We start from the raw sequence: 22873 nt of genomic DNA on the forward strand, positions 1-22873 counted from the left end.
GTTATAGTTGCAAATACATCAAGTTTGACAATTTGGATTTTAGATCTTTGTAAGCGGCATAGATTTAAATATCAAGTATCAAGTTTGCCGTGCTCTTGTCCCTGTGCTAGTTGCCAATCTGGAATTTCTGTACAAAGAAAGATAAATTTATGTTTTCACACTCTAATCCACTGTTAAAAATATTTCATTAACGTGTCCAAAAATCATAACATTTGCCATAAGTGACACTTATTAGTGTGCTTGTTAGTTGTATTGGTCGTTTTAGTCAGCATGTTCGTAATACTATTACATATCGCACTATAATATCGCACTGCTATTACAATAGTGTCGTAACTCAAAATATGTGAAATTCCAGGTTATACTAATGCTGAACGTAATTTGATTCTCTACACGGCAATAAAAGCGTCATTAGAATATTGTAAGAAACAATTGAAAGATATCTACTTAAGTCAAAATGAGACAAAACTTTTTGTAAGTCTTTACGCAAATATCAGTATATTTGCCGAGAACAAAATTATTTAGATGTCTGTAATAAACTTTAACCGTGTAGATTTAAATATAAATTTTAATAATCTTTCACGGAAAGTGAGTAATTCGTTATTCATCGATTCTGAAAAAATACTCGTTTTGAGTTAGTACACTATTGTATTAATAGTGCGATATGTATCTTACGAACATACGCCGACACGTTACATCAGAAATATCGTATGACAAGTCGGCGAACATCCCCATTCACAGCTCAACAAGTTGGCTACCACGGCCAACCCGCCATGTATTGTATTGTTCCGATAAAAAAACACTTATTTAAGGAGTCTTCACTAAGTACATAAACTTAACCTTAACGATCTTATACAATTTATATTTCAGAAAAATTGTTTCCCTTAATTAGAATGCCTTAGTTTTCGGTTTAATTTGAAATAATTCTGTACAAAATCTTTTAAAATAACTATATGAAGAACATTCAAATTGACCAATCAACGCAATGATATGACACAACGTGATTTGTAATGGATTTGTAGTTCACGTTCAATCTTTATATTTTTGAGTTCATGTAGACATGCATTATAGACCCTGTGGAACCATGCAGACAGACAAATTCCGATCACGTTGCGTCTAGACAGTCGTTGTATGCAAATGTAGTGATTGTAGTGTGATTTTCGGCAACGACTTTGTATTGTTTTGGAGGTTAAGTTTAAGGGGAAGCATTTGATAGAAATATGTAAGGAAAATGTGATATATTTCTATCTGTCTTTTTTGAAGATGGAGTAAAATGACAGTTAATTGTGGAAATTTTTACATTATAAACGAACACAAAGAGGACGTTTGGTATGCTTTTAGAATTACCTAATCTTTTGCTGTCTTAGGTTATGAACACCGTGTCTAACTGCATGAGCGAAGGCAATAAGAGTCAACGCCATCAGATGTTCATCACATTCCATCTCCAACCTTTTACGCATTAGACCCTTCAGTTTCGCTATTTTCTTCGCATCTTTGGTACGTAACATTAAAACTTCTGTCCGATTGATTTCGAGATTTCGATTTTCGGCCACACAACCATTATTATCAATCCAAGATCCTATCTTCAGAAACCAATGTTTTCGAATGAATTCTTCGTAACCAAGTGCTGCACAGAGAGCGACTGAAATGTAATATGACTACATTTTAGAATATCCCATGATATACCTTATACCAAACATCACACAGTCTACAGTCGCAAAAAGGTCTTTTCAAGAATAAACGGTAAGTAAGCCAAAATCACCCCGCTTACACGTGGTTTGGCAGACAATATCATTAAAACTGCAGGTTTAGACGCAGGAAGACGTGTTGTTCTCCTCTGCTTATCTGTTCCTGGCTTCATCACTTCACTTTACCCGCATGACGTGCATTGTTCAACACAGGCATCCCGCAAAAATCGCCCTAACTATCGGTCTCAGTCGCATACTTCTTTATTCGAAGTGAGAACCTGATTAATGGCGACCAAGCTGACAGATTGGTAGCAATATGGAACCGAAGGTTCATCACATATTTGACACGTTATGATGAGCTATTTTCAGACTGTTTTAATTCGCTGTGCGATGATAAAAATGCTAAAGTGAAGATACCAATCAAGTAGCCAGTATTTGATTGCAATATTTATACACTGAATATCTTCTATTATCCTTGTGAAAGAGTAGTATCCCTTCCTCTCCTTTCCATCAGCGGACCACCCGTGCCGGACTGCGTTGCCACAGTTGGACGGTCAGTTCAATACCGTCCCGCACTAAAAAGTTTGGCAATTCGTTTTTATGCCGAACCATCAAATTGTGGAACCAACTCCCGGCGCATGTATTCCCTCCCCTCTATAACATCGGGTCCTTCAAACGTAGTGTGAAGAAGCATTTGGCCAGACCGGCAAAATGATAGTGACGGAGTGAAGATATTTGTGTTTTCCATCCGTTACTCTCAGCTCTGGACTGTATTCGCACTTTCCATCAGGCGCGGTGCAGTCATTTTGCCGAGTCGCAATAAAAAAAAAAGTAACAGTAGAGCTCCTTGTGAAAGTGTTGGTCCAGGGAAGTACTGCCAGCTTACATATTTCTGCCGCCAAGCAGTAATGTCAGCATTACGGTGTTCCGGTTCTGAAGGGTAAGGGCGCTGATGAAATTACAGGCACATGGGACTTGTCAACGTATGTCTAAGGGTGACGGGCGCAGTGGCAGTGCCCCTCAGATCTTTGCGATTCAAAGCTCTCAGTGGCACTGCAACTGTTATGGACAGGCGTCAGCGTGAGACAGCTTACCGTCAGGCGCACGACTAGTTCATCACGTCGCGATAGATATTATTTTTTAAAAATCATGATGTTTAAAGTAAAATTCTTTCGATATGATTGGACTCGGACCAGTGTCTGTTACCAGGCCGGGGCTACCACTCCTTACCAATTTCGCTACAGACCGAGTTCAGGTACTTGATTGGTTGGATTCTTAATCAAATTTACTTAGGTATACTATTTACTTACTATGTTCCACAAATAAATCTCTAGCGAAGTATCCTTTTCTGGCCAGATAAACCGCCTCTCTATACATGAATGAGCACAGCATCTCCATGTGAACGACATCCTCCAGCTCCGAATATAAGTAGCAACGGCGTATGTAATAGTACATAAAGTTGTTTACTAATCTGGAAAACAGATGACGTGAGGATGAGGTTATATATGGTAGGGTTTTTCTATGGAAAATGTAACTACAGTCTATAATGGTTTTTACTTCTAAACTGCCTCTGTGGCCGAACAGTGACTATGACTGCCACGTCGAGGTCCCAGGTTCGATTCCCGGTTCGGGAGAAATATTTGTATGGCCTACATTTATTTCTCTCGCGAGTTTGGGTGTAATTTGTGGTTGTCTATGTGTGTGTCCATGGCACCCGCGACACAGGGTTTCCCTAGTGCGGGACTATGTTGAGTGTGTACGTTATGAGTGTATACGTTATACTTTTGACTAATCCTTGAGTTTAGCAATCGTAGAGCTCCTTGAGAAAGAGTTCATCCAGGGTAGTACTTCCAGCATACCTATTTCAGCCGCCAAGCAGTTTTTAATAGGGTAAGAGTGCTTATGAAACTACAGGCATATGAGACTTATCAACTTTATGTCTCAGAGTGACCGCTACAGTGGTCGTCTCTCGGATCTTTGCGATTTAAAACTTTGAATAGCATTGCAACTGTTATACTGTGGACAGGCGTGTCGCTTAGATGCTACCAGCTAACGACGTGTTGGCAAGGTCAATTGATATCATAATAACTTCAGTTTCCGTCAATTTGTTGTAGATGATGTCTCTGTTTGATACTTAAAAGCTATCTGTATGGATCGCTATCATGCATTTTGAAGACCTAATTATCATTAACGCTTATTTTTGGCATAGGTTTTGAAAGGGTTAGTGCCTGCATGAAGTTCCGAGTGTTTCAAATTGCTTTAGATTCAGCAACTTGGTCCAGAGTACATATCTCCGCGTAAAAAAGACTTGTATCCCACAGGATTCACAATTTTAATCCAGTATAAAGAGAAAAAAGTACCTATGGCTAAGTCCGTAAGCGACAGATTGTTCAGAATTGATAGCCGCAAAACAATAAGGGTCCGGTCGACAAGGTTTCATCTCTTGCACGTGAATTGGTTCAGGGTTCTTTGATATTCTCGATATACATTCGTCTGAAATGGAGACACATGGTAGGCTAGTTCATCATAATAAGTCAAGAAAGATAATAATATCATTTCTTATTACACATCTAAAGTCTACCATATCACACGTGGCATAACCTTTGTGAGCACTGTTTAGACCAGTTCCTGTCCAAAGAAATAAAAAGTCCACGAGTTGTTTTTGACAAGCTAACTTTCAGTTTCAATGTGTGAAAATGAATTCCTACTCACAATGGAAATGAAACTATGTGTTCGGATCTAAAATCACGTATATTACTTTTCAAACAAATTAACGTTTTCGAGCTCCTTCACAAGTCCATGGTCACGTCTGGCGAGCCACGCAATTATAGACCCGAAAAAAGTTTCACTTTCTTTCAACCAAAAAACTCCCACTAACAAATGTAAAAAATATAATTTTTCAAGAGTTTTTTGAGGCAACAGTGACCTCACGAATTCCTAAGTAGGAGGGCCTATCTGTGCGTGTTAAGAGCGTTTCTCTTGTCTGTGTAGAGTCGTCCCAGTTTCTTCTGTGTCAGGATCATTTGTACAACTCTCATTTCCCTTCACTCTCACCTTTCTAGCGTAACACTCGGCCATATCTACCTCGACAACATTCAGTCTTTCATTTTTCTTTATTTTTGTGTAATGTCATCAAAATTATATTTTATTCGTCTGCCGATTTCAATGACTTGGACGTTGCTTACAATTTTATACAAACGCCAAAGTAAAATCAATGTAAAATTCTTTAAATAGTACATATACAAATTGTGTCTGTTCTCTGTTATTTGGTAAAATATTTAAATTCATCTTTATAAAATATTTATATGCAAAATTCAATAGTTTCTCACATTACAAGTCCTCTGTGAAAACTGGGAGAACGTTACACCCTTAAATGGATGGTTCCATTTAGGGGTGAAACTTTTTTATTTAAATCCAGGACACATTTTAGAAATGTTTTAAAATAATTATTAATAACTGCAACACAGCGTTTGTAAATGTACCACGTTTCCTCTGAAAGTACAAAGTTTCAAAATCGCCACCGTAAATCTATAAGTATAACTTCTCGTATACGTTTACAGGTGCTTGTCACCTTTTCCATCAAAACAAGGAATGAATGGGTGAAAAAAAAAAACATATTCTAAATCTCATTACTTACCTGAGTCATGAATAGTAATATTATAAATCAAAATGCTTTCTATCAAATCAACGTATTTTATCCTAGACAGAGTTCCCCTGTCCATTTCCTCCGTGTAATTATTTATCTGCAATTCGCTAAGAATCCACTTTTTCAATTTGTTTCTGTTGAATTTGCCAATGGAGTGCACTAAAGTTACATCTTCCTTGAATAGGATAGATACTGTAAATAAAAACGTCTATTACAGGAATTCAGCAAAATGCCTAGTGTAAAGCTAGCAGTACAGCGAAAGACTGCGGCCCGTTTGCATAGAATATCAATAGCAAACGGCAACACTAAAGGCGTTTCCGGTTTAGTTTTGCCGTTTTTAATCACTGTTTCTACTAATCATCTTTCTTCCTGTAGCGCCACCTGTGCCTAGGCAATAGACGCTGGTTTGAATCCAGACTGGTTAACGAAATTTTCCTTTGTTTTGTTCGATCTTTGTATCAATAATAATAGCGGTGTTTTCACGAAATTATATAAGTGGGTAATTTTCAGGTAAGTTTTTTGTACTCAATTTTGGTAACAATTTCTTTTTATTTAAATATTTATAGAATATCATCATTAAGTAATATTTAATATTCGAGTGTGGTAACCTGAAATATTCTTTAATAAATATTAAAGAATATTTCAGGTGATGACGATGATATATTCGAGTAATTAAATAATAAAAATTGTCACCAAAATTGAGTACAAAAAAACTTACCTTAAAATGACTGAAGTAAAAACATCATGATAGTCAGTAAAATAAATCAGATAAAAAAAAAGATTTGTTTAGTAAGTTTTTCTATTAGAATTTATACTTACTTCTGTACTCTGCGTCATCCCAACCTCTATTCCTAATGTTGTATACATAATGAGAGAGCAAATATTCAGCTTTGAATATGAGGTCCTTCATCAAATTAAACTGCTCTTGCGGTATTATTGCTTCATAGTCTCTTAAAATTCTTTTTAATATTGCTGTAAATCAAATGTGGCCTATTAATTTTTTAAGTCACTTTAGTACATATGTTGCGTGACGCCTGTCTCCTACCGAGGTAGGTAAAGACTAAGGATCTCTACTTGCTACACTCTTGACTTTAGAGTCAATGGCTTAGCGGTGGCAACCGTTTGTTGTGCAATGCGCAACGAGAAGTGAGCGGTACCTATCTGGAAAATAAAGAAGGTACTCTACGTGCACCCGGGGTGACTCAGCCGGGGCACTAACCTCTTGAGAACCAGATGAAGTTCGTGACAACGGTCTGTAACAACCCTGTATATTGGCTGTTCTGGAGTCAAACCTCAGGTTCTGATTCCAGAACAGACAGCGTACAGGGGTACCTACAGGAACCTTCTAAGTTCAGACTTAGAAGGTTCCTGCAGGTGCACGCACAGAGTATAGGGGTTGCTACGCTCTTCACAAACCTCCTTTAACCCGGCCTTGTTTAAGGACATCCCCAATCTGATTGAGATATGTACGCCGAGGTCTACCTCCCCCCACGCCTCTATCCACATTCTCTCTATAAATTTGTCTATTACTAATGCAAGTGGATTATAGGTACTACCAGACAGACAGTCAGAAAGTCAGATCACGTTGCGTCTAGACAAGCGTCTTATGCAAATGCATTGAATGTAGTGCGGCGCTTTTCGGTAATTACTTAGTATTCTTTTGGAGCATGGATTTAAGGAGAAGTGTGAATTGATTGAACACTGTACATTCTAGCTTATAAGGTCCCTGTGCTTGCACGGGTTATAGAGCCCTTCCCGTATACCTAAGAGATTGGCAGATGGTCATTATAAACAATACTTATGTGGAAATATACGGGACTGTACATTCCGGCATCTGCTAGTTGTGCAATGCACAACAGGAGGTAAGCGAGACAACAGCTCTGGTACCTATTTGGATAATAGGAAGGATGTTGTACATGCACCTGGAAACCCGAAACACTATGCTTTCGAGACTCGGATGAAGTATGTATCAACAGCATGGTCTGGGGTCAGGACCTGACTTGTAAGACTTGTCTGTGCAGGCTTGCTCACCCGGGTAATAGTGCTCTTCCCGTAAAATAAATTTGTTGTTGACAGGGAGGGGCACTTTAAAGGAAACTTTGTAGAAGATATGGAACTGTACATTCTGGCAAAAAGAAACGACCGCCACCAAAGCAATTTCAAATATCTTGGAAGACTTTTCCAACTTCTCCGATACCCACATTTTCGATACCAACATTTGCTTTCATAAGCAAGTAATAATTGGAAATAGAAATAGCAGGAAGAATCCAATATACCATTAAATCAAATTCGTATATTTTGGCACATAACAATGTGGAATCTTTTTGTGTGTTCCGGTACAGATAAAACCTTTTAGGGAGTGGATTGTTGGTCCATAATTACATAATATTGTTATGATTTTTTATATTTTTAAATTTTTATTTGATATTTTACTTTTTGGCAGTTTTGAGTTTGGAACACATTTTCACATGTTTTTAATTTGAAGTAATCCTATTTGGTACGGTCGCAGAACAATAAATACAGTTAAAGTGGTTAGCGTCTACCGCGTGCCAACTATACGTCTCGAAAGACCTACTCGAGCTCAGTCCCCCATTTTTGCTTTGTATGGTAATGGTTGTGTGATTATCATCAAAATAGTAGAAAAATGGAGTGCATTGAAAAATGATAACTGCACCAAAAATATTGCCCTTAATAGTATTTAAAATCATCGGTAGTCTTATTTTAATTAATTTTCAATTTTCTGATTATCTATTCGTTCAGATGTTAATCGTTCGGCGTAGTCTAGCTACTGACCGCAAGATGGCAGTGTATTGAATAAAATTTCAATATAAAAACATCGTAATTTGCAATAAACTTTCAACGATGTAGCAGCTGGGTAAAGTTTAAATCATATTAACAATCCAGAATTTGTTACGTCTTTTTAAATTAGAAACGATGACCAATCATTATCAAGATTTCATAGTGTTTATCATTTTGTTCATGTTGTTGTGTTGAGACTTATGGCACTTTTTAACCGACTTCAAAAAAGGAGGAGGTTTTCAATTCGACTGTATGTTTTTTGTTTTTTTTTTGTATGTATGTTACGCGGTAACTCCGGTATTTGTGAACCGATGTTCATGATTCCATTTTTTGTTGGAAAGGTGGTACTTCCATAGTGGTACCATTTCATTTTGAAGAAAATCATCCACCTCTAAGGGTGGCTGTTCACGCATGAAGATTCATTTTTAAAAATAGCGCCTAAATTTTACTTAAGGAGCAATTATTTGATTTTGATCAAAGATTGTGCTATTTTTCCAATTCAAGGCGTTTGAGTAGTGAGAACCGATTTTTATTATCTCCAGTGTCAAGTCCTGTATAGTGGTGAATTTAAGGATATTTCAATAAAACTTAGCAAATAGACGTAATTCCACGTACTTTTGAGGTCGGTTTTTTTAGTACTCTGTAGGTACTGAGATTATATTGTTTTAATTCTTCTGTGGGTACGGTAATTGATTTGGTAGTATAGATATTGTGCTGCCGTTCACATACTCCCCACTACGGTACTTTACATAAAATACCGTAGTGGGGAGAGTGGGATGAACGAATGTCTACCGTTTGATAGAGAAGTCGGTTAGATACAAACCGGTAAACTTTGACAGTTCGCGACTTTTGAGACTTTATTCAATACATATTATAATGATTGAAAGCGATTTGGATTTCATTTCACTAGGCTGCACATTGTTGATCAAAAACATCGAGTATATAACCAGAAATAGAGACGAAATGTCATTTAATTTGTTTGAAAACTATTCTGCCATATCATTACTGTGACAACTGCGCTCCGATTGGCTAGCCCGAGTTCGAAACAATTGACGGGTGTCGCCAATGGGTGTCGTCAACTGTTTCACTTCAAATCAACCAGTTACCTTGAATTTGGCTATAATGGACGATATTTGCAAAATTACATATTTAATATTTAATTACCAATGAAATGTGATTCCGTTTGTTTTGTAATTAGATGTTTTGCTGTTTTTCCCACATCACCGAATAGAACAGCACGGCATATAGAATTTTTTTGGAATATACGGAGACGTACACACAGGTTAGTAGTTGGCCTGTCTATATTTCAGTGCAAACGAGAGTTGATATTTGTAAGAGCTGTATCGCTAATGTGTTGCCAGAAATATATGGCCCTTATTTCGTCTCTATTTCTGGTTATATACTCGATGATCAAAAATCAGGTACTACTTATATGACTATTTATTGTTCTTCCAGCATGACTCGCTTGTGTTAATATGGAACCTGAAAAGGACATTTCTAAGACTAAACTTACCCTTCGAAAAATAATATCCAAAAGCACTGTTAATATTAGTATTGTTAGGCCCTTTAGAAAAGTAATCAAAAATTTTCACTAAACTATTGAGATAGAAATTCACGCCATCAAAATTAATCTCATTTTTTGCAGCCTCCAAATATTTAACTGGAAATTGATCACCTTTGTACATGCGATATTTATTGTCACAATCCATTAAAGAAATATATATCAAAATGACTATAAGTCGCTGGTACATTTTTGTGGTTAATTCAAGTGGATTGCGAAAGTGTAAATGCATCTATATGCACAACAAATTAATTTGTTACGCAACCTTGTCGTTTTAAATTGAATAACAGTCACTTATAAAGTTCCAATAATTAATCGAACAGAAAAGATTACGTTTATTCTAGAAAGAAAAACCAAATTAACAAATTTAGAACAGATCATGATGTAGTGAATGCAATAGGATCTAAAGCCGCGGTTGGTATCAGATTCTGGCTTTGATTTCAGTGGATACTTTAAACTAAGAGACACTCCTCTCATTCAGTCTTCACCCAGTGCTGCCCTCTAATGAGCGTACGAAATTCCATACAGGGTAGGCACAGACCATACCCAGAGAACATAAAAACTGTCGGAGCCAGGAAAGGCCTTCAGTTCTTTAATGCTGTTGGCTTTGGCTCCGAGCTGTAATTAGTGATGATCACTTGATAGACCAGTCAATAGTCGCAGTGATGAGGGGCCGCATAGGCGCCGAATGAAGCCACCCTAATAATAATAATGCGTTTCAAACCAGCTAACAAGCTGAGAAGAATAAATCAAATAATAATAATGTGTGTCGCCTGAAAAATGTGCTAAACAGCTATTTGTCAGGCGTGAATAAGATCCGAGCTTATAATGGTCATGCCTGTTCTGATGTACACATTTGGCGTGCTTAGATGGACTCAGACGGAATCAGACGCTCTGCATAGACGAGTCCGCACGACGATGACCTCTCACCGATATCCCGCGGAAGTGCGGAGATAGAGGCCTATTAAGTGTCAAAACCATGCACAACCGCGAGATGTGCAATCTCAGAAACTACTTTTTGACGATGACGGATGATGTGATTCGTGGGGAGATTGTCACATGTGATAAAGGACTAACTCCCTTATCGTTGGCAGTTGGAAGTGCACGCTTCACCGTCGACCTCATGGTCACTTTCTATCAGGTAAGACGGAGGTTAAATGAGCAGTTATTTTTTTATGTAAAAAAATAACTGTGCCAAAGTCCTGGAGTATGGCGCAAGGTGGAAGCAAGCGGCTGAGGATCCTAGTTTGTGTCATTTTATTCAAGTGAGGTCGAAATCGTTTACCTTCTATCCATCCCAGTTCAAAGTTTTATTTCCAGAATACTTGTAAAGTTGTACTTGTTGTAGCTGACAACGGAAGTAGAAATAATGCAATAAAACATTGAAAAATAAGTTCGATGATGGAGCATACACACCTATAAATTGCCTAATCACTCTCGCCTTGAAAAGGCCAAAGTTATAGTGTTCAAGGAACAAATCTGCAGGCTGGGATTGCCACTCTAATGCCGTGCGCCAAATAATACTATTTGCTTCATCCTTTCTGATGAAAAGTCGTGAAAAAGCTATTTCCCGAAATCTAAAATATAGGGTTATTCAATACTAAAGTGGCCTAGAGGTCCATCATTCGTCTATTAAAAAACATTACGAAATGTATATCGCTTGAGCGCAGCCTAGTGAGACTGTCATCTTAATAAAAATTCTAGAGCCGGCAAATAGGCAGTACGACTATTTTAGTACTTAATCAAACTATCTAGGTCCTTTTTAGCAGTCTAGCCTAACATCTGGAACACCGTCCGCATAAATTTTACCGTTTTCAACACAATGTATTTGAATATTTATGTATGTGCATACCAACTAGTAATTTTATTTCAGAAATTACTACTGGAACCCAGTATGTAAGTGAAATGACTAGAAGTATAATGACAAGTAAGGTAATAAAACAATTATTTTTATCTTAATCTTTATTCGTTACTTTAACTTGTTTGACCACGTTATCGTTCATTATTTTCACTTAAAAGTACGCATAACTTATTTTAATTTCATGTACGTTAATCCAAATCATTTTCTAGCCACAAACCCCTAGAATGTATTTATCCTATTACACGTAGCTTAAATAAGCAGCCATGACATACATGGTCATATTACAAATAACGTAAGTTTCATTGTTCAATGCACAATTTTTGATTTTTCCAAAAAAATTTACCTTAACTTTACTTATTTCATAAATTAAATGTACCTACTTTAAAAGTACTTTACGTTACTGTTAACTTAATTTAGACTTAATTGTAAGCCCAAATGGGTAATAAAGGAATAATTAAAATTATCTTAATGTATTTTTAAAATACAAAGAAAAAATACAACATAATATGCAAGATTACAAAATCAACAATAGATGTAATGACGTCACGCTTAATTTAAGCAAAAATATTTAAAACACAAAAGATTATTTTCAGAATATATTTTGGTGTATCATATAATGAGTTGGCCAAAAAGTACGTACGATTTTTGCCACTAGCTAACTTTAAGCAAAATAGTAGATTGTACAACAAGTGCATAAAACGCGCCATTTTACCCGAGACGAGTATATCCACCCAAGCCGCAGGCGGGGATGGGTACTTAAGTCGAGGGTAAAATGGATTTTATGAACGAGTTTATACACTATGCTTTTCACTTCGATTGCGAGGAAATTAAACAGCATTATTACAAATAAACGATTATTTCATTAAAATTGAATGTAAAATTACAACAATCCCGCCAATGTACCACTTTTTTTTTCTACACGTGACTCAGGTCGGACTACATAATGCTCAGTTATATTTTACAAGCTTTTATTTTTTATGCATTTCTATTTCTTATAACTTATTAGAAATACTATTGCCTACTTTATTAATTTTGTAATATAACACGGATTAAAAAATAAAAAATAAAACTTTTTATAAAGTTCTAGTGTGCGTGGCTGTTGGCGCAGGCGTCATTGCCTCGCATAAAATCCTATTTTATGCAGCCTACACCCAGCATAAATACGAACTTTAAGAGCATGAGAAGTGAAAAATAACTTTTTCTTTTAAAATGTTATATTGTCTATGGTCAAATTTAAAAATAATATTTTAAGAACAGGCACGAAAGCTTTCAGTTTTGTCATTCACAAAAAACGCCCCGAATTGATGAATTGGAAAGGTGTCATATTTCATCATGATAATGCCAAAGCACACACATCTTTGCAAATGCATCATAAATTATTGTAGTTAGGTTGCGACGTGTTACTTACTTCTTTCACCGTATTCGCCCGACATAGCCCTATTAGATTTTCACTAATTTCCCTCTTTATAAAATTCTATGAAAAAACATTGATAATGAAGTGACCATCTAACGACACGTAGAGCTGTATTTTAAAAAGTAAAGACAGGAATTTGATGAAAGTGGAATTCGAAAATTACCCGAAAGATGGCAAACAAATTGTACATCAACATGGCCAATAAATAATTGATTAAAATGATTTGATTTTTTTTTTTATGTTTTACATTTATACTTTTTTATGATATCTACCTGAGGGGACGAACAAGGCGTCCAAGTACTTGTCCATAACAATTGCAATGCCTCTCAGAGCTTTAAATTACAGAGATTTGGGGAGCCCTGTCACTGCGCCCGTCACCCTGAGACTTGAGTTGATGTGCCTGTTATTTCAACAGCACCTCTACTCTTCAAAACTGGAAAGCAGTAATGCTAACATTACTGCTTGAGCATTACTGCTTGACGGTAGAAATAAGCAGCAGCTCTACTATTACTTTGATACCGCACGGACTCTGTGGCCAACCCAACACAAGCGAAAACCGCCATAATTTTTGTTGCAAAAATTTTACGTGATGATACAATAAACGTCGTTCCTGATAAATCAATTACAAAAAAGTAGACCAATAAACGACATTCAAAATAAAGAAAGAAAACGGAAAGAAGAACCTAGAGAAGCGATCGATGTATACCGCAGTCTCCCGACCGTTGCAAAACGTGTCATACTGCGGGATCGAGGCTGAAGTGCTGGCGCGAGGATCACCCGTATTTGGAAATATGTGCTGAAACAAAAACCTAATAAATATTTTGTGTCGATCGACATTATACAAAGTCACTATTCAAAGTGTTATTTAGCATGTCAATGGCGGTCATTAACCCCTTTCTACCACTAAACGTTAGTTGTAAAAACGATACTCTCCAATGCTCCCACTAACGTGCCGAAAGGGTTATCGTTAGCGTAACGTGGTAGAAGTCACTTTGACGTACAGATGACCTCTCGGGTTTTAAACTTTTAAATAGTTTGATAATAATTAAAAATATTTTACCTTTATGATTCAAACAATATATAATAAAAAAGTAACAATATAAATACTAAGCAGATCCGTCACTTTGAGGATCTGATTCGAGTTGCCAAATCTAAAGGTGATATTATTTCTACCAAAACATAATAAAGCCAAATTGAGAGCAAAATTTATAAAACCAATTAACACCAAAATTTTAACGCGAATATTTCCGAAACTCGACTCGACTATGTTTAATACAAAATTGCAAAAAGCAACGCGCTTCAGACGTGAAAAATAGGTAAAAACAAACAGGAATAAGTTAAAAATTGCGTTCTTAAAGGGTCTCATTTTTGTTTTATTATAACTATCACATAGCCATTCGCTTATTTTCCTTAGTAGCAAATTAAGAGAGCACGACAGGAGCCTCCATTCTTATCCTGTACGTCTGGCGCATCCAGGGCCACAATCGGCAAGTAATTACAGCAATTGGCAAATACTTTCACCACGATGGCGAACATAAAAAGAAGAGAGAGCTCACACAGCATTTATTTAATTGTAATTTGTTTTTTGAATTTGTTATAATTTTTTTTCATAACAGTATCGTTGTCGTTTGACTATTTTGAAGTCTTAAATTGTTAATAAAAGTTCGATTTAAAGATTAATGGGCTTGTAAGAAAGCTTACGAACCTTAAAAGCATCCAATTCTCTCGACAAATCCTCATCAGAATAACCCTTCATAGCTTTAGTGGCGACTGGTCCCATGTAGTTATTGACCACAGCGAACTCGAAGAGTGAGAGAAATACGAATACGGAGCATGATGACATCCAAACATCGATTGCCTTTACGTAAGAAACCGGTGGGAGGGATTGCTGCGATTGTGTGTTTTGGGTTGCTGAAACAAGAAGTCATCAACATGATGAATCTAACCGTGTTGACCATTGACTTACAATTATATGGACGTCGGGTCCGCGCTAAAAAGTGTCCGCACTTGTAAGGCGCTAAAATCGTATACAGAGCGCGACACTCCGCTTTAGTCTTCATTTGTTCTACTGACAGCGCGATACTGCGATGACATTACAATTTAAATTTCGAATAGGTTGACTTGGGACATTTTTTTCGTGGTTTTTGTATTAGACCCGTCGTCCATTTATTTGTAAGTCAATGGTGTTGACGCTAAAAAGAGAAAGGTAGACAGACAGTCCTATGACATTGATAATCCGTATTTCCAACTCTTCCAATTAAAAATGTTAAGGATAAACAGTTTCTATTCATTCATATGCTGGAGGTCCAGTTTCCAGCAGCAGATTATCATTCGGCTGAAAAACTGATAATAATATCGAAAATTTGAACCGGAAATACAGAATACCAATGCCATCTTTACAGTTAATGAGCTGCTCTGAGCCACCTGTATCCAACGCGTCTTTTAGACCTTCACCAACCGATGGTCGTCTTTTCATGCAGTTCGTAAAGACTCGGAAGGGACTTCGCGTCAGAATCAAACTAACCTTCGGACTATAAACCCATTAAGCTGCCTTCAATATTCCACTTCTACACATAGGTAGGTTACAAAATAAACAATGTTTGGCGATCGCAGTTACGCTGCAATCTATAGACAGGGAGATGCCGCTCCTCTATTCGACACGCTTGAAATAGGTACATACCTTCAGAAGAAATTCAATGGTTCAGTTACACAGTAGGTAAAGCTTCACCGGGATAAACTTAATAAGGTTCATTAACAGTAAAGCTCGGGTGATGAACTTTGCATACGTCTGGCACACATTAGCATAAGTTTACGAACTTAGACTGTGCAGGTGGGTGTTAATGTGGTATGTCATGATTTTGTTTTTGAATGACTTTGTTTAGAAGTTGCTGCTAAAGTGGGTCAAGATAAATCGTATTTATTTATTTTATAATTCTATTTAATATTTTGAAAAGTATTTTCATACTTAAAAGAAGGTCTCAACCTTGTATGAAATTTTGTCTATATCTAAGACGAAATAAAGTATTTTTATTTTTTGTTTATTAAGTCCGGAGTTTCATCTGCACAGTCATAGAAATGTAATGCGTAAAATAATTTTGGTTTTATAAATGATTTATTGGGCTTATGGTATTACATTTTACTACTGTACTTTTATCTGTAAATAATAATTTCATAAACCATATCACAAAGGCGGTCTTCATAGTTCACAGCCAAAATGCTATTTCTATAGTCTATGGTACTTGCCAATAAACTGAAACATAATGAATTTTAATAAAAGAACGTCATTTTTTACGTATATAAATATAATACTAAGAGCTCTGAGTATAATACTCACATGAGCCTGTAATTTCACCAGAACCCTTACCCTTCGAAACCGGAATGCAGTAATACTCCCATTACTGCTTGGCGGCAGAAGTAGCAAAGGTGGCAGTACTTCCCTAGACGAACTCTTTCACAAGGAGCTCTAGTGCTACAGAATTTTCGTATTTTTGCTAATCAAGAGAAGAACTGTAGTGTTCCTGAACAGAGTAACGTCACTGTATTTGTGAAATTTATTAAAATTAAAATTATTTTATCAAGTAATTTCTTAAAATGTTACATAATAATTACAAAGGCTTTACGTTATATTTGGCAAAAAATAACTATTTTGTAAACAAATAGAAAATGAAACTATTTTTCCGGATTTAAATCGCGTATATTTGTTTTATCAAACAAACCGATATTTAGGGTCCTTTACAGGTCCCATGGTCACGGTTGACTGAGGTGATACAGTCACCAACCAGTTATGTCTAATATTAACGGAAACCACCCTATTTTTTCACTATAGTTATTAATTAAATACCTTATTTTATTTTTTTTACAGATTTTTTTACAAAGAAATTTTTTTTTTTTACAATTATTGAATGAATGAATGTTTGAAAAAACAAATATACGCGATTTAAATCCGGAAAAACAGTTTCATTTCCCATGTGTAACAATCGCGAAAACCTAAGAACTCGATATTTATATAAACAATAAAAAATAACAAATATGACGCTACTCAAACGCTTTACTGCCACCTGTTTGGTTAAAACATAAGCGGTACCTACTTGGCCAACCACAGACACTTCTATTCTTAATTCTATTCTCTTTGATTTGTTTTGTTTTGTAGTGTTCGTTTGGCTATTGTTTGAGTTTTTTTTCATGGACTGTTAACAAATGGCACCCCTCATGGAAGAATGGCATAAGTGGAATTACGTCAAACATGTTTATTGCTCCATTAGAAACAGAAAATATAACCCACATCGTCTCCAATTGGAGATTAGATACAGAAAAACATAATCCACATCCTTTCCAATTAGGGAGGATGTAGGTTACATTTTTCTATGTATTAATGGAGCAATAAACATGTTTGACGTAATTCCACCTATGCCATTCTTCCATGAGAGGTGCGATTAATAATCTTTAAATACTGGTGGTGTTTCATTATTTTAATTTACTCGTAGAAAAAGTATTGTACGTAATCATTACATAATTAGGTCTTAAAATATCGTACCTTTTACTTAGGGCCACGAGCACTGACTTTAAGAACCCTCATTATGCAACAATTGCATAAACTACTATTTTACAACACACAAATGGAACCTCTTACCCCACACAAAAAATAGCGTATAGATACAGCACAGTACCGTGACTATATATATAATTTTCCAGCAATTTTGTGTCTTGTTTTATGAAGGGACCACTCAACTTTGCACCAAATAAGTAATCATTTTATTTACCATTGTCAAACCATCTTTCATAAACTACATACTTTGTCATCAGTAAACATTTACCTAACGTCAGCAGAGAAGTGACTCCCAAAGTGACTCTAGCAGGAATGGCTTCGGGCTTGATCCAGAATGAGATCCAGGACATAACGACGATCAGAGCTGATGGTATGTACGTGTGGAAGAGGTGGTAGCCGAGCCGGCGACGAAGATTAAAGACTATAGCTAGGCAGGTGAAGTTACCTGAAAAATTCAAGGTTAGTTTCCTCATTTAACTGTGAACAATGATATACTACTATGTTGTAAGTATCAAGTGACACACAGTATTGCAGTGTCACTGAAAGCTTTAAATCGCAAAGATCTGTGGGCCACTACCACTGCCCCAGTCACCCTGAGACACAAAAGTAAAGAAATCCCATTTGCCTATAGTTTCACCGGCATCTATACCCTTCAAAATCGGATACCGGACCGGAGGTATGGTGGCAGTACTTCCTTAGATGAACACCTTCACTGGGAGGTCTACTGCTACTATGTTTATGACGGCAATTTAAAGGAGGTCCTACCACAAAATTTAGTATGTGTATAAACAAGCGCTAAGGTCGTTTTCGTCGATAGCTGATTTTTCTGTAAAGCAGATTATCCACGAGATTTACTATACCTGTAGAATATTCAATAGTACAATCAGAAGTGTAGTTGTTAGAAATATCCAGTTGCGGCAGCTCGATGTCAGGATTCACCACTAGAGGGTCCGTTAGGTTCCAGATGAACACCAGGTCGTGGACAGTATGGGATACTGCAAGGAGATAGCGTTGTGCCTTTACTATAATATATTGTATAAGAATAAATTCTTATGTTTTGCAATAGTAAAATTAGACATTTATGCATTAAAGGAGTCCATATTCTATTACCAGCAAGACTTATTCTTCTTGGTCCTTTTGAATCAAATCAAGTTTAAATGAAAATATTGTGAAGAAACCTGACAAAACGCGATTTTGCGATGCATTTAATCAGTATTGAGCATAGTGTGGTAAAGGCAAAATACCTTCATCTTCCATGCAATTAAGGTACAACCATAGATATAGGGTACAACTCACAATACAATGCACCGAAAGATGCTAACTTACGACTTTCAATCATCATAGAACAACTTTGAGTGTCATGTGGGTAGGACTCGAATTTCATGGCACAGGATAACACCAATGTCAATCTGAAAATGAAAAGGAAATTGAAATTTGAGTCGCCCTTTAGCTCTAAATTTAAACAGAGCAAAGTTACAGTTTTGGAACAACACGGTTTTCAGAGAAAAGTAGACATGAAAGGGTTTTTTGCACAGTACTACGAAATATTGAGCATGCTTTTACGAAAGAGATTGGCATGAATATTTCGTATCAAACATTGCAGCGGAACGGAGTCGCTGGAATGCTCGAGCATTCCCGTGAAAGCTCGTGCATTCCAGCGACCGCGCCTTTAGGCTGTATTTCGTCGACGTTTGACGTCACACTGCGCCTGCCTAAGCGCCACTGTCCGTGGATTCGCCAGGCGTCGCCGACAGCAGCTGCGGAATCCTCGTGAATGTGTAAGCATTTTTGAGCATGCGTGAGAATTTTATGACAGATTTTTGGCTCGTATCTAGTTTGTCCGTTATACATGATCCGTTACCATAAAGTTCATTAAGTACGCTATGTACAATAGATATCGTTACACAAATTCGCTTCCATTCCAATCCGCCGCATTTACGCTTTAGGTTAGATTACAATTGAGCCTTAGGTTACACATAGGAAATGAAACCATTTCCTTCGGATCTGCGTATATTTGTTTTAGTTCCATGCCACGGCAGTCAACCATGATTATGGGGCTTGTAAAGAATCCGAAACGTTGGTTTGTTTTGATAAACAAATAAGTTGGATTTAGATCCGAAAAAATAGTTTCATTTCCTGTAAATATTTCACTCGGAATTTGGATTACAGACTACAAAAAAAACATTTACAAACATGGTATACCACTTACTTAGACATATACAGCAGAGTTTTATCATGATACAGCCACAAATAATGGTTAGGAATGCTCATTTCGTGGAAGGTAACTTTCTTGGCATTCTTGAAAAAGCAGTCTGGTCTCCAAATGTTGTTCAGCCATTCCACATCCAGGATCCTGTACTCCTCGTGCATATTTTCTGGTAGCCGGAGACGCGGATCTCGCCAGGATTGGGCGAGAAATATGTCTGCGACATAGGTCTGGAAGAATAGGAACAAAAATGTAACGACGTAATGGTTAGACCGTCCTACTCTGGGACAGTAATCAAAATCAGAATTATCCAAAACTATGCTGAAAAGACCTCTCCCCGATTGAGCCTATAATGCAGATACAGACTGTTTCAAGGCTTTTGCCACCAACTGTTACTTGCCACTCTCATCAGATCCTCTAAAAGTTGTTGTTGTTGTTGTTGTTTTTGTTTTTTTTTTGTTTTGTCCCTTAATAAAAAAAACAATCGTGGTTGCCTTGAAGTAACTTTGGCTATGTATTAGTAGAGTCTTCGAATAGATAGCAGTGAAACTAAAGCGCATCTTACCATACTCTCTTCATTAATAGAATCCAAAGATAGAACAGTGACATGAAAGTAGACGATAGTGGGTTGGCCCAGGAGCTTCGGCGCCCGGTTTTTATCGTAATACTTCGCCTTGACTGGAAGGATGTCCTGCAACGACAGGCTGGACTCCGATTTGAGCTCTATTTCTTGGTATGAGGAGTTTGTTCTGAAAATCAAAATAGTTGTATTGAAAACTAAACTAACGAACTCACCGGATGTTTCTGGACAGACACTTGTATCCCCTCGTATAAAGTTTCCACTTTGGCGGTAACTGTTTGGAAAAAGGGGCTCTTTGAAATTTCTAACTATAGTCTAGGTCGTAAAGTCGTTTGAAATGGAATATTCTTATAATCCTAAAACGTTTTGCACAAATAATACTCCAGCAAAATTTTTAAATAATTAGATCTATTCAATATTGATTGCTAGATTGTAAATTTGCTACGTGTTTATATTTCATTCCAAGTATCTGTATCTACCTAACTACTCGTAATTATAGGTAATAATAATAATAAATTTTGAACGAAAAAAAGTTCCTAACAGCATCCGCGAGGGCATTATCCTCCGTATAATTGAAAACACATCTTCTGGCTGTTAAGTGCATGTTTAACTTTTGTGTTTTGCAGGTGATAGGGTCCACCATATCTGTACCTGGTGAGACCTTGATTATAAGTGCCACCTCCATTGCTAATCAGCACTTGTTCGGAGATTTGGGTTGAAGGGTAGGGACAGTAAGCGCTATAAGAGGCATAAGGGATTTCAAATATTTCACGAATGTGTTTTTCCGAATTTCGTTATTCCTAAATAAGGTTGGAATTTTTTTTATAAAATATAAGTAATACAATTTTGTTTCATTAATGCTATTACTGTTTTGGTATAAATTTGTAACACAGAAATATCTTACAGCAGACGTATCATTTGTCGGAAAAACTATTTTTAGAAATGACATTACATTTAAGTATTCTTTTGGCAGTAGTTTGTTTGGTCTATTCATGTTTACCTTACTATCTGTTTTCCATATAGTTTGCTAGGTACTCGTTTCGTAAAAATTGTTTTTCTTAGATGAAATTATAGAGACATGGTAAATAAACCCAAAAGTACAATATGTGGGCAGCGGTAAACATTGGTGCGTCCTCGTTTTGAATGTTAGGTTAGTTATGAAAAAGCAGAAGTTAATTTGTTTGCATTTTCGAACCTGTTTTAAAGTCTGTAAATCATGTTTCTGGCTTATGATAGGTAGCCCTGACTGACTGCTTCAGCACCATCCACTGCTGGGTACAGGTCTCCTCTAGGGAGGGGGTTTAAGCCCAAGTCCGTCACGTATGAATTAGAAGACTCCGCATGTTTTTCAAAGGTCGAAAACCTTTTTCGAAGTGCAATTTTCATTACGATGTTTTCCTTTATCGTTAGTGACAGGTATTGCAACTACACACTCACAAATTTACGTAAATTACATTTTTTTTCATTTCCCATGATTTTAGGGGCACATGCTGCCACATTGATTCGCTACGTCGGTTGCTCATTTACTCAGTTACCACTGCTCATTGGTCTGACTCTTATCGGTCAGTATATTAAGTTTTTTTTTGCTTTTATAATAATATCAAGTGACGGGACGAACAAGTCGTGCACCTAATGGTAAGCTACGCCTACGCCCGTCACCCTGATACATAAGTTGACAAGTCCCATGTGCCTGTAATTTTAACAGCACCCTTACCCTTCAAAACCGGAACACAGTAATGCTGATACAATACTAAAATTTTCATTTTCATAAGTATCAAATACTTACAGAAAACTGACGGCAGCTATTCTTCTGGCTTCCGAAGATCTTGCTGAAACTAGAGTTAGCAGTAGCTGAACACATGATTTCCACTTCATCTTGGAGTTCAAAGTCTTTTGACTTTGCTGTATTTCTCTTTAACCTTCAACATCACTTTTTTATCTTAAATTCGTTCATAATTATCAATTATTTGCAACAGTCATGTCGTACCACTCAAGTTCAATTAGGACGTTTCCTGTAACATGCATAAAAATTATTAACATTGATGATTTTTTTTCAAATTCATAAGTATTTATATCATCATTTTTATCACCATCATCACACCATATATTATATATCATTTAGTACTCTTAGCAGAGGGATTTAGGCCATAGTCTATAACGCTGGCCCAAGACAGAACTTTCAAAGTCTTAATGAAGGAATTTAAGGAAGCTTTAGGTACTAAATAATAACCGTTACTCAGGTTTTCAAGAGTAGACACGAGTTAAAAATGGTTTCAACTCGTGAGTGTTAGTAGAGGTTTATTCTCAGTAAATATGTGTTTCTATCAATGTGTACTAATTTATGTTCCATGTGCTTTTGTGTTATATCTTGTCAATCTCTATGACAATCCCTTGATTGTAAATGTTTGTATTTAAACTGGATAAACGTTTTATCTATGTATCTATTTAGAAGCGCAGTGGCAGCGGCCATCGACGTGACACACGCACGCCGCTTTTGCCGTCACAATTAAGGTGAGGCCAGACGAGCAAGAATTTTGTAAGTTGTGTAGTGTCGATTGAAATTCGGTTGGAGCGC

General features: G+C 36.7%; 2 protein-coding genes across 2 annotated transcripts; both read right to left on the reverse strand.

Annotated features, from left to right (window-relative positions):
* Nucleotides 1-1059: 1059 nt before the first annotated feature.
* On the reverse strand, nt 1060-12985 carry LOC113228278. The gene is made up of 7 exons (XM_026461543.1): nt 12961-12985; nt 9644-9694; nt 6151-6303; nt 5323-5523; nt 4046-4178; nt 2996-3156; nt 1060-1639 (listed from the first exon to the last, which is right to left on the reverse strand). Exons 1-7 carry the CDS (start codon nt 12983-12985, stop codon nt 1341-1343), a joined length of 1023 nt encoding a protein of 340 aa, XP_026317328.1. The 3' UTR covers nt 1060-1340.
* Nucleotides 12986-13333: 348 nt separating this feature from the next.
* Nucleotides 13334-22173, reverse strand: LOC113228279 (glycine receptor subunit alpha-4). Its single transcript, XM_026461544.1, has 8 exons — nt 22085-22173; nt 20284-20467; nt 19722-19948; nt 18839-18921; nt 18373-18507; nt 17781-17957; nt 14672-14877; nt 13334-13762 (listed from the first exon to the last, which is right to left on the reverse strand). The coding sequence occupies exons 1-8, from the start codon at nt 22171-22173 to the stop codon at nt 13589-13591; spliced, it is 1275 nt and encodes a 424-aa protein (XP_026317329.1). The 3' UTR covers nt 13334-13588.
* Nucleotides 22174-22873: the final 700 nt, after the last annotated feature.

The sequence above is a fragment of the Hyposmocoma kahamanoa genome, unplaced genomic scaffold, assembly GCF_003589595.1.
Source record: "Hyposmocoma kahamanoa isolate Upper Pololo Valley unplaced genomic scaffold, ASM358959v1 224, whole genome shotgun sequence".
Taxonomy (NCBI): Eukaryota; Metazoa; Arthropoda; class Insecta; order Lepidoptera; family Cosmopterigidae; genus Hyposmocoma; species Hyposmocoma kahamanoa.